At 45.6% G+C, this 13,149-nt stretch overlaps 1 protein-coding gene across 2 annotated transcripts in view; it reads left to right on the forward strand.

The window, feature by feature from the left end:
* KNTC1 (kinetochore associated 1) overlaps nt 1-13,149 on the forward strand; it is a 390,864-nt gene that overhangs the window by 290,747 nt on the left and 86,968 nt on the right. For both annotated transcript variants that reach the window (XM_078766073.1, XM_078766075.1), the window contains exons 45-46: nt 7,829-7,918; nt 10,774-10,936. In XM_078766073.1, the coding sequence (XP_078622199.1) occupies nt 7,829-7,918; nt 10,774-10,936 (253 nt within the window). The remainder of the gene's footprint in view (nt 1-7,828; nt 7,919-10,773; nt 10,937-13,149) is intronic.

Consider the following 13,149-nt stretch of genomic DNA (forward strand, 5'->3'; position numbering starts at 1 on the left):
CATAAAAACATAACAATCATGCCGTTTTCATTATTTTATTCTGAATAATTTAAGGTGAAATTTTTTGGGAATTTTAGGCATATTTTCACCTCAATTTAAGTATGGAGCTATAGGTCCATCACGGACAGTGTGGATGACGTTTATGTTTTCTAACGTACAGTCATTGTTCTGAGAAGACCTCTAGCGATCTTTGCGTCAATAACGTGTGTAGGACCCACGTGATCGGATCACTACTCAACCCAACTCAACCCTACGAGTGCACTCATCTGCATTTCATCAATGGATAATTGCTAATGTCATACCAATCATTATTTGATCTCACATACCTTAGAATATATGCCAATGTATACATATACACAAAGAATATATATTAGGGGGTGCTTACCTTAATTCGTTGTGTAGGGGTGCTTAACTTAATTCTTTGTGTATAGTAAAATCCGCATTTGATCAGTCGCCTCGGAGTTGAAAGCTCGCTATTGGCTTATCTATCCGTTCCTTGGAGAGATTTTTATCGCCAGGAACATGACAATTTTAAGCCCTGCTCTTGCAGCAGCGGCCCGGTAATGTTGATATGTTTGCAGCGGGCATTTAGTTGAACATCTCTGTTGTCTCTTGTGATCGGCCGGCACGTTGTTGTAATCCTGTATAACTTTGACTTTCGTTTTCAAAATGTTTTGGATTTTCAAAATGTTTTGGATCTGGGTCTTCCCGACTTCAGGCTCGTCGGCGATTTTTCCTGGTGCTTCTATCTATTTTGTCGGCAGTCTCTAACTTTCATCCGTTCTTTGAATTGTAAGGATTTTCCAAGGTTTTGACATCCGAGGTCAGGGTGCTCTTTTGTTCTGTTGAAGCGGATTGTGGAGATTACCAGACATAGTGTTTGTAAAATCTCGTGTTCCTCTCGTCTCGTTCCTCCATCACCATATTCACAACACATATCTTACACATATTCACATATCCCTCCCCCCCCCACCCCACCCCCCCATCCTCACATTCCCTTCTTACGGAGTGGTTGTTTCTAGTTTCTATAATCCTGCAACTTTCCAAATCCGGCAACTTCTTCAGCATGTGTAACCTTGCACTCTCTTTACCTTTGCGTGAAAATTAGTTTACAAATAGAAAATACCCACCATATAAATAACTGGCTGATCACAAAAACACCCCAGATGTCAGGGGTGTTGCTATCCCAAATGCTGCCCCCCCCCCCCCCCCCCAATTAACTGTGAACTGCCTTCACTTGTGGAAACACAGCTGGCCGTGAACCGGTGAAAGGGGGCAAAGCTCCTGGGATTTGTGGCTTCCGTGCTGAGCTTCTCAAGACTGGTGAAAATGCTGTACTTGAGTCATTGCATGCAGTTCTGTGCTCTGTTTGGAAAGCAGGCATCATCCCAACTGACTGGAAGAGGGGCCTTGTTGTCCCCCTCTGGAAAGGGAAGGGTGATCACCAGGACTGCAACAACTACCGAGGGGTGACGCTACTCTCGGTGCTGGACAAAGTCTTTGCTTGGATCATTCTTGAGAGGGTTCGCCGCCATCTGCTCGAGCACAAGCGACGAGAGCAGTCGGGCTTTACACCAAAGAGGTCAATGATTAACTGTATCCTTGCGCTTCTGGTCCTCACCGAGCGAGCGGGATGCCATCTGGAGGTCTTTTGGTCTTCGTGGGGTGACACCAACACTGATAAATCTGATCTCTGAACTATTCTCTGGTACTGAGAGTGCTGTGAGGTGTGGTGGCTCCATCTCTGACTTATTTCCAGTTGTTACTGGAGTTCGGCAGGGGTGTGCACTGGCTCCCACTTTCATCAGTGCTTGTATTGACTGGATTCTGGGGAGGATGTCGGAGAAGTCAGGCTGCGGTGCATTGTTTGGGAGTGTCAAGATTTCTGAGCTTTATTTCGCAGATGATGCAGTCATCTTTGCGGAGATGCTGGATATTCTTATGGGGGCCTTCCAGCCACTGAATGAGGAGGCGGAGCTTCTGGGATTATGGATTTCCTGGGTCAAAACCAAGATCCAGGCTTTCAATGACATATTGGATGCTGCTGTCTTGTCTGTGCCTGTTTGTGGTGAGGATGCTGAGGTCACAAAGAGATTCACTTACCTTGGCAGTGTTATTCATGTCTCCGCATGTTGTGAGTTAGAGGTTGATAGACGTCTGTGTCGGGCCTGGGGAGTCATGGATTCACTGGATCATGGGGTGTGGCGCTGTCGGTATCTATGCAGGAGGACGAAAGTCAGTCTTTAAGTCCTTGGTGCTTCCAGTCTTCCTCTGCAGATGCGAGACTTGGATCCTTACCAAGGGCTCAAGAATGAGACTTGACTCCTTTGGAACTAAGTCTCTTCGAAGAATCCTTGGCTATCGCTGGTCAGACTTTGTATCCAACGAGCGGTTGCTGAGAGAGACTCGGATAAGATTTGTTTCCTGTATGGTCCGTGAGTGTCAGCTGCGGCTGTATGGACATGTGGCTCGCTTTCCGGACGCTGATCCAGCTCACCAGATACTCTCAGCAAGGGAGCTTTGTGAGTTGAGGAAGCCAACGGGCCGACCACATGCTTCGTGGTTGCAGCAAGTTGATAGGCATCTCAAGGAGATAGGAATGGGCCAGGCATCAGCCCTGGGGGATGGCCAGACAGAGGCACCCAGAGTACCATCGGAAAGTGGATGCGGTGATGCGCTGCTCCGGCGCATGCTCCCATACCTGACCTGATCTCAGACATCGAAGTGTAAACGAGAGGTATTCTGTGCAATTTTCGTGACCTTTTAGTGGTGAATGTAGCCAAAAAGATGCATTTTTAACACGTTTTTCTAAACGCAGAAATACACGGTTGCAATAATACTGTTACGGTTCTCTGCCGCCCTTCTTACCCTCACCAAGGGGGGATTAAGCCCCTTGTTCTTTCTGGGCTTGGCGGAACCGAGAGACTTGAAACGCCTCTTCCGGGCAAACGCAAGGTAGGGTTTCGGGACCAAGTCTCGCTCGTACCTAAATCCCTGCGCCGCCACGGAAGCGGGGAAGCAAGCCTCGCACGAGCAACGTATGATTTGGGTACACCGAGCGGATTGAGTACCACGTGGTCCGTGCAGTTTTCTAGTAGTGGAACCCGATTTGAGCGATTCTACTCGTGCCACGCTTAGTCAATGAGGAAAACACGAGAACGGTCGAATGGAAGGAAGAACACAGATTTAATTATTATTCCCACAAGTATGTACAATGATCAGGAGACGCAGAGACACAGAGCAGCACTTAAACAGTCTTATTCTTAACGCCCAGACTCGGGCCCGTCACACTCACACAGGGAATTGCAGGCAGGATACTGTTCAGGCCAAAACGTGCCGACTTGGTCGCCCAGGAACGGCCCCGTCCGGCTCTCCACGGTCACAGCACGTCCTGCGAAGAAGAGCGGTGGAAGGATCCTCGTAGCGCGTCTCCCGAACAAAAGGCAGCCGATGAGGTAGGAAGGAAAAGTACGCTTCTCAGCGCGGCTGGCGGTTACACAGCGCGTTATCACTCGCGTATCTCAATGCACTATACGCGGCTCGGCTTCAAGCTCAACCGAGCGTTACTTTCATACGAGGGCGTATCCTGGTTCATGCGCGTCTTTCGCCGATCTCGTATCTTTCAAAGTCCTTTGCCGCTGACCGCGCTCCTTCACTCCTCACTCAATGCCAACTCAGTCCTCGTACCTCAATTGCTGCTCGAACTCCCCGCACTCCTGGTGGCTTTGCGCAACGGCTTATATCGATATGCCCCGAACCTTCTCGAACCTTCCAAACCACGCCCTGTGACGCAGTGCTGCCGCCACACCCTGTGAGCCCTGATTGGCGGCTTGCGCTTACCGTCAGCTCCTCTGGCACCATAATTCGGTCCCGCCCCGACCCTCCTCGGCCTGCCTCGTGTTAATTCGCGCCAAAATAACCAAAGGCAGCACAAAGAGGCATGAGGCTATGGAGGCGGGATAAGGCAATGGAAGTAGGAGCAGGACCTATTCTCCTTACTCTACTCAACGCAAAACTAACATAGGAAAAGGACTAAGCTCACAAATAAGAAGAAATAACTGAACTATCTCGAGGCTACATGTTGTTTGTGTGACTAACTATGAGGGGGAAATTTAACCTTTATTATACTAACTGTTACCAAAACTCAAAAACGCAACAATACGTTACAAGAAGCACGATCATTATAATGCTCCTCGGCAAAAAACGACAAGCACAATTACGCTTCTTTAATACAAGTCACTGGATTGCAATTTCTGAAACACCATGTCTTAAAGTCACTTCATGCAAGGTAAACTATCTTTTTCCAATAAATCTATGTGGCCGCTGGCCAAGTTGAACAGGTGCCCGTTTCATTCAGGTTGTTTAATCTTGAAAATACATCCGGGCAACATATAATGACCGTTAAAAACAGGTACCTGCTCAAAAGAGGTGGCCGTTTGGCCAGGCCTGACTTTACATTGAATTCTTATTTTCAGTAACTTCAATAGTCTCTTCAACTTGTGTCTTTGTATTGACATTTTGACAAGTTAACTGTGGTGTAATTATGATGACAGTTCCTTCTTTTTTTTTGCTTTTTTATTCCTTACTTCCTACTTCTCACTTCTTTTTTTTTATCACTCCATTTATGACAACGAAACGTCTGATGCCCGAAATGGACATCAGTTTCTGAGGTTTGGAACATGGAATGAAAGGACAATGACGGGGAGATCAGGAGAAGTGGTGGAAGTATTGGTCAGAAGAAGAGTGGACATATGTTGTGTGCAAAAGACGAGATGGAAGGGAAGTGGTGTGAGAATGGTGAAGGGTAGGCAGGGACAGAAATACAAGTTTGTGTGGCAAGGGTGCCCGAAGGGTGTGCATGGCGTTGGTGTCCTGTTTTCTGAGGAGTTTGTAGACAGTGTGGTGAGTGTGACTAGAGTGAGTGATAGGTTGATGATGGTGAAAATGATGATTGGAAAGCTCCTGGTGAACGTCATCTCGGGATATGCTCCGCAGGTTGGTCGGAGAGAAGAAAAGGACAAGTTCTGGTGTGCGATAGAGAAGCTGATGGAAAATGTGAAAGATGAGGAAGTTGTTGTGGTAGGAGGAGACCTAAATGGACATGTGGGAAGGAGTATGGATGGTTTAGAGGGAGTTCATGGGGGTTACGGATATGGTTTGAGAAATGGAGAAGGTGAAAGGATTTTGGAGTTTGCTGATGGAGCTGATTTGTTGATTTGTAATACTCAGTTCCAGAAAGAGGATAATAAGCTTGTTACATTCACGTCAGGTGGGTCGACGACAACCGTTGACTACCTGATGGTGCGTAGGCGATATAGGGGGCACCTCGGGGACACAAAGGTGATCCCGGGGGAGGAGGCTGTTTCACAGCACCACTTGGTTGTCTGCGACATAAGGGTGAAAGGTGCAAGGAGAGCTCGGCGGGTGAAGTACCAACCGAGAACGAAGGTGTGGAGGTTGAAAGAGGTGACAGTAAGGGAGGCATTAAAAGAGAGGCTGAGTCGGGTCGAGGATGATGTGGTTGAGCTTGAAAGTGGTTGGATGTCAATGAAAGATAGTCTGTTGGGAGCCGTTGGTGAGGTATGTGGATGGACAAAAGGACCACCGAGGCAATCGGAAACATGGTGGTGGGATGATGAAGTTGGAAAGAGGATTGACGAGAAGAGGAAGAATCTCATGGAGTGGCAGAAGGCGAAGGGTACGGGGGCAGAAAAAGCAGAGCATGAAAGTTATAAGGCAGCCAAGAAGGCTGCAAAGAAAGAGGTAGCAAAGGCGCAGGAGGCATGTAGGAAAATGTTCGGAGAACGCTTGGATTTGGAAGGTCAGAGAGCGGTATTCAGGATTGCAAAGCACATAGCGAAAGAGAGGTGTGATGTGATGGGGGGGTGAGTTGCTTGAAGGATGAAGTGGGACAAATCGTTGTGGACCCAGATGGAATTAAAGGAAGATGGAAGACATATATGGAAATGCTGTTGAATGCAGAGAATGAATGGGATGGCAACATCGAGAGTAACCCAGTTTTAGGACCGGCAGAGAAGGTAACTGAGAAGGAAGTTGAGGAAGCGATAAAAGCAATGAAGAGTAGAAAAACGGGAGGGCCGGCGGGAGTTGTGGGAGATATGTTGAAGGCAGCAGGAAGTTGGGGTGTGAAGAGAATGACAGAGATCTGTAATCTGGTGGTGAAAGAAGGCCGCATTCCAGTGGTTTGGGAACTGAGTACCCTCGTCCCTCTATACAAGGGGACAGGTGACCCTCTGGAGTGTGGCTCGTATTGGGCGACAAAGTTATTAGAGCATGGAATGAAGGTATTGGAAAGGGTGTTGGAGAGGAGGATAAGGAAGAAAGTGAAGATCGACGAAATGCAGTTTGGATTTATGCCAGGAAGAGGAACGACAGACGCGCTTTTTATTGTAAGGCAGTTGCAGGAGAAATACATGGAAAAGAGGAAGAAGTTGTTTCTTGGGTTTGTTGATCTGGAGAAAGCATTCAATAGGGTTCCATGTAGATGTGGATGTAGTGACATGATGATGATGCATGATGATGCGAAGTAGTGACATGGGCATTGAGGAAGTTAGGAGTGGAGGAATGGTTGATCAGAGTAGTGATGGCATGTACAAAAGAGCGCGCACAGCTGTAAGGACGAAGCATGGGAACAGTGGTGAGTTTGAGGTGAAGGTGGGAGTGCATCAGGGGTCGGTACGAAGTCCACTTCTATTTGTAGGTGTGATGGAGGTGCTGGCTCAGAACGTAAAGGAGGGTTTACCGTGGGAGTTGTTGAATGCAGATGATCTGGTGTTGATTGTGGAAAGTATGGATGGACTGAAGGAAAAGATGATCAAGTGGAAGGAATGTATGGAGACAAAAGGTCTGAAGGTGAATATTGGAAAGACGAAGGTGATGGCAAGTGGTAAAGCATGTGGGGAGGTGGAAAGAACTGGGAAGTGGCCGTGTGCTGTGTGCAGGAAGGGTGTCGGAGTGAACTCCATTCAATGTACAATGTGCGCTGAGTGGGTTCATCAAAAATGTCGTGGTCTGAGAGGGTCATTAACCAGTGTGGCAGCAACATTCAAATGCAAGGTGTGCACAGAGGGAGCTGCCGATGGAGGAAATGTTGAGTTGGATCTTGGAGACGGCGTGAAGCTGGAAGGTGTGAAAACATTTTGGTACTTCAGAGACATGCTGAATGGAGAAGGTGGATCAGACTCGGCAACGGTTGCTCGAGTGAGATGTGCATGGAAGAAGTTTTGGGAACTGAGTGGCGTGCTGACGAGGAGAGGAGTGTCGTTGAAGCTGAAGGGAAAGGTGTATGCTGCATGTGTGAGAAGTGTTATGATTTATGGGAGCGAGACATGGGTAATGAACGTAGAGCAGCAACGAAGGCTGGAAAGGGTGGAAATGCAAATGGTTCGGTGGATGTGCGGAGTATCGTTGAGAGAGAGGAACACAAATGATGAATTGCGAAAGATGATGGGAATAGAGCCTGTGATGGATGCTGCGAAGAGAAACAGTTTGAGATGGTTTGGTCATTTGTTGAGGAAGGATGAAAGTGACTGGTTGAGAAGAGTGATGGAAATGAATGTAGAAGGAAGTAGAGGACGGGGAAGACCGAGAAAGACTTGGCTAAAGATGGTGGAAGAAGAAATGCGGGCAAGGGGGTTAATAAGGGGAGATGCAGAAAATAGGGCAAAATGGAGAAGATTGTCATAGGGACCGCAAGGCTAACCCCCGCTCTAGCAGGGAAAATGGCCTTAAAATGCATGTTGTTGTTGTTGTATTCCTTACTTCCTACTGCTCAACAGCATTTATGGTTCTTTCTTGCATTTTGCAGCTGAGTGCGTATGACTACGAAAGCATCGAGTTGGTTTTGAAGGCAATTTCATTGGCAGGTCTTGAAGCTACGGACATTGATGTGGAGCAGGTAAGTGAAAGGATACTGTACAAGTTAAACACAAGTCAAATTAAAAAATGAAAACTATTCCATCTAATCATCATCAAAACTCATTGGATCTGTGAGTGATGTCATACGTGCTTCAACTTCAACCGTGGACGATGAATGAGGCTGCTTCCACATAATTTATTAGAAAAGTCACTTGAGCTGCAATTTCTGAACTGCTTTCTAGATTTTTTTTTTCATGCAGCAATGTGAAGGCAAAAATAAAATTAATAACAATGAGATTTATTAATTCTGTTTCGAATTAATTTTTTTCACTTTAAGCATGTATGACAAATCCCTGCAGTTCTATAGATTGTCACATTCTTTTGAGGTGTGAAATGTTTTCCTGAGTGAGGTTTAAAAAATATCCTTGGGAGGCATTCCATTCTGTTTCTGGGAATATTATTACAAGACACTGATGTGGGGATATTGGCCCCAATGGTCCAAATGACCATCTTGTTGTTACCCATTTCCAAGAACTCGACTTCTTTACAACTGGCTCAATCTCCAACAGTTAAGATCACAATTGTACATGTGATGAACAGCCTTTTATAATCTCCGTGTATGGATGTGTGCAGTTAAACTCTGAGCCAAAGCAGAATACAAAAATGAATTCTACTTTAACTATGAATATCCCAAAGGCTCTGATGAGGCTTTCACATTGGAATTGTGCTCAGATCAACCCAATGAGTCCGGATGAATCACATAACAATTGCAAGTCATTTTACCTCAGGTGTACATTCGTGATCTTTCATCCAATCAATGCACGAGTTGTGTAACCATTCCTTTTATATCACAGAAAATCTGAATGTTTGGTCTGCACAAGGTTTGGTGTTGTAACACTCACAACACGAACATATTTTCCGATGAACAAAAGGGGAATTGTAAAGTTGTCAGAACTCCTGTGCAGTTCACACTTTTGGCCAAATAAATGAGCCAAGATTGATTTTCGTGCAATGTCAGGGAGGAACCAGTGTGTGGAAGTCGGTATTTTATCTTTGTTCTTTCACACATTCATCAAATTTGCGTTATCGCCTGAAGTAAAACCAATCAGTTATGTGGAGTGGAGTGTACTGCACAAAATGCAAGCATGCAAAAATAGAGTGGACCTAACTCGGAGATTTTGTAACGGCAGCTTTCTTTTGCAGTTCTTCTTCCTTCATATGCAGCTTTGATTCAGAATCCTGGAAAAAATAATGATAAACAGGAGCCGAGTGGGAATGGAGAGTTTTACCTTTGGTTGCTAAGTGGCAGACATATTGAGCACGTGATGAACTCGGCTGAGATACCTGCATGTGTTAACTTTTTTGGAACTTCCTTACCCTTTAGAATTACACTGCCTTTCGAATTACTTTCAAATTATTTGTAATTACCCTTTAGAACTCTTTAGAATTCCCCTTTGGAAAGCTTTATAATTACCCTTTAGAACCCTTTAGAACCCCTTAGAATTACCCTTTAAAACCCTCCAGAACTCTTTAGAATTACCCTTCAGAACCCTTCAGGATTACCCTTTGGAACCATCAGGAATACCCTTTGGAACCATCAGAATTACCCTTTGGAACCATCAGGATTACCCTTTGGAACCATCAGGATTACCCTTTGGAACCATCAGTATTACCCTTTGGAACCATCAGGATTACCCTTTGGAACGCTTTAGAGTTGCCCTTTGGAACCCCATGAGATTTTACCCTTTGGAACCCCATGAGATTTTACCCTTTGGAACCCCATGAGATTCTACCCTTTGGAACCCCATGAGATTTTACCCTTTAGAACCATTTCTAATTACCCTTTAGATCGAGCCCTTTAAAACTTTAGCATTTCCGCTTTAGAACCATTTCTCTCAAGCAACACCTTTTACTGCGGATGTTACACCGCTTTGCGATTATTTCTGACTATTATCTCTTGAAATTCTGACTGGCTTTTGACTTTTTTTTATGTCATCCCTTCTCGATTCTTGTAGAGTTGAACTTATAATAAAATGGATTGTGGTGTCTGGATGTCTGTCCGTTCATCCGTCCGTCAATTTACTTTTTGTTATTCCTCCCTTATTTTTTTTTTCGGATCATGGGGACTCCCAGTGGGAGGGGGGGGGGGGGGTTACCTCCTGATAATTTGGGTCCCTACTCGCCCCTTATTTACCAACCAATTGCTCTAAAATCCAATACAGATACAGCCCTACTACTCAATGGCCCACAAGATTGCTCAGTCTTAGATTTTTCGTTTTTGGATCAGGTGGCCCAGGGGGGTTCCCCCAAATCAGCTGAGGTCTGAACTACAAGCTCAAGAGGTGACCGTCGGACCACTCTGGGCTATTTTTGCTGAGTTGTCAGCATTGCATGTTGAGAGAGAGAGAGACAGACAGACAGAAAAAAAGAAAGAAAGAGTCATCGCTATGAGGGGAGCGGGCGTAGGGGGTGACGCCCTATGGGTAATGTGCTCATTTTCTTATGATTTGCCATCAGTCTCTAAGTAGCTATTGCATGCCTGAGACACAGAATGCCCAAGCATATTCAAGACAAACGTAGAACTTTTATTTTAGCACTCCCGCTGAAGTGCATACCGTTTTTGGTTTTATGACTTTATCAAAATTGTTGTCCTTGTATTTTACAGCTGCCTTTATTTATTTGCCATATACTTCGTTCGAAAAGAAGATTTTTACATGTCTGGATTGTCTCGTAACTAGTCTCTATCATGCGTGGACTATACCTTGTGTCGGACCATGATCCTAACTCGGTCTTTGCACAACACTTGTTTTCTAGTCTCTGAGACCAATATGCTCTTCTTACTTGTTGAAATGACTGTTTTAACACAGCCCTGATCGGTGCCTTTGTCACTCGCAGGCCCTTGAGCTTCTGCAGCATCTCTACTCTTACAACCGTGTCTCGAAGGTCGAAGAACAGGAGTGGGTCTCTGAATTTGCACCCCTCCCACCTGTTGCCGACAAACGTCTTCCCTTCCATCCCCTCTTCTTTAACACCAACGAGTACTTCTGGAAGCTCATTGGTACACCTTTATTGATGTTTTCAACCTCTACATCATTCCGTATAGGTTGGGTATTCAATGATTACTGAAGATGTTATACACTGTTGATGGAGCCATTACAGTAGGGAGAGGAAGGAGGGGAGGGGGAGAAGCAGTGGTGGGATGATTTTTCATTTTGGTCTGCCAGTCATAGTTGCATCTCAATGTCAAAACTTTGTTGAAAGTAATTTTAATGGCCAAGAGGGAAATTTGTGACAACAAAACCAGTGGCCCATTTTATAACCAAACTTGGTTGTTTGGAGTCTACCAGAAAAATTGTTCTAGTGGTTGTGTGTTAATGTGCATGCACATTTTAGTGGATGCACATTGAGGTCACAGCAGCTGGTCAAAGTTCATAAAAATGAACTTTTATATGCCATAAATGAAAAAGCATTGTATCCCAACAAAACTTGATGGGTATAAATGTCACTGGATAGTTTTTGTGAATTTAGGTTAAAATGGAGCATCCCGGTTGCAGATATAGTTGCATCACTTTTGAAATTTCCATATTACAGGTACACATGAATGCTAATTACTTCACCAGGCAGTGGTGGTTATTTGAGGAAGGTTGTGAATTTGAACAATAGTTATGGGTAGTGTTCAGTATTTTGGGTTTTTCCGGCTATTTAAATGTTTAGAGTGATAGCATTGATTCTCGGCATCACATCTGAAACGTGGCTTTTGAAATGACATAATCTGCCCCAGAATGCTCGGCGCGTATGCGAAAAGACCCTTAGCAAGAGCAGTCGTTGGGGGCAGGGAACGTATATTGTGTGTGCCAGATAAGGATTGTTAACTAATATGGCTCACAAAGCTTCTAAAATAAGCCGAAAGTACTTCGAAAAGTACCTGAGAGGAATGCATGCACCTCTGCACAATGAAAGAGTTGTAAAATTTTCTGATCAAATCGCCCAAAAAAGTTTATATCTTGTGTTACATATTTATGTGAATGTATGTGAATTACCATTCAGGTCTTTGCTTATCCATGTGTAGTAGGTTAAGGGTTGTTGTGGTTGGAGGGTCAGGAGCCCTTCTGAAAAAGTGTCCGGAAACGGAAGTGACCGGAAACGGAAGAGGAAAAGACACGAGGAAGAAAAGCTACGAGTATTCTTCTTCCTCGCCCCGCTCCGACGAAAGGTGGGATCGACCTTGCGCCGCGTGGAAAAGCGGCGTTCCGAAGCCCGTCTGGCGAGAGGAGTTACCGGGACGTGTACCTACCCGGTGGAGACGTCAAGTTGACGTGGGGCCGTGCATCGACCCCGCGTCTGGCACCGTTCGCGGCACCGTCTAAACAGACGCGTACGGGTCGCACGTTGGGGCCTAACACGCCTTGCAAGCGGCGTGGGGCTTTTGGCTTGCTTTACCGTACCCGCTTCGCGTGGCCACGAGGGGCTGCAGCCGCGGTGCCTGGTACGATACCTGCCCGGTGGAAACACGTCCACCCGGGGTTCGTTCAACCGCCCGAGTGCGGCGACGCCGACCAGCATCTTGGTCAGGAGGGGCCCAGAGACATTGTGAGGGGCAGAGACCAAAAGGGGGTCGTGAGTACAGAAGGGGACACACATATATAAGATGGCCATCTTAATCATATAGGGAATTGATTGTGGATTGGGAATTGTTGATGGTTGTTTGTTGTTGATTGCTCGGGGAATATCCGTGATTGTATCATTGAAATTGTATGATATCCTTACCCTGGAAATATATCATTGAACATCAGTTTCTCTTGGGTGGAATTCATAGGGATTGCGTTGCGAAAGCGCATATATAATACTACTTTCTGGCGAAGGTCCTCTCACGGTCCGGGGGTCACCGAGACCAGGTAGTCACCGAGGGGACCACGTAACAGAATTGGGGGCTCGTCCAAATTACGATTTGCGGATTCGCAATTGGGTCTACGTCCGGGATCTAAAAGTGTATTTGTATAAAATAATAAAATAATATTTTTATTAATTAAAATTTATTAATTAAGTATTAATTGGTGAAATTTTGGGGAAATTGGGGTAAAGTCTTGGGTGAAGGTTAACAGGTGTTAACGATAGTCACCATGGCGTTTGTGGCACAGAACTTTGCGGTAACACCGAGTGAGGCACAGTTCCGAGCGTTACTAAAGTCGGACCTCTTGAAATTGGCCAAACATTTTAACTTGGAGGTCCGAACTAATTTGAGGAAGGCAGAGTTGCAGGCCACGGTGATAC

The sequence above is a fragment of the Myxine glutinosa genome, chromosome 12, assembly GCF_964187855.1.
Source record: "Myxine glutinosa chromosome 12, kmMyxGlut1.1, whole genome shotgun sequence".
In the NCBI taxonomy this organism is placed as follows: domain Eukaryota; kingdom Metazoa; phylum Chordata; class Myxini; order Myxiniformes; family Myxinidae; genus Myxine; species Myxine glutinosa.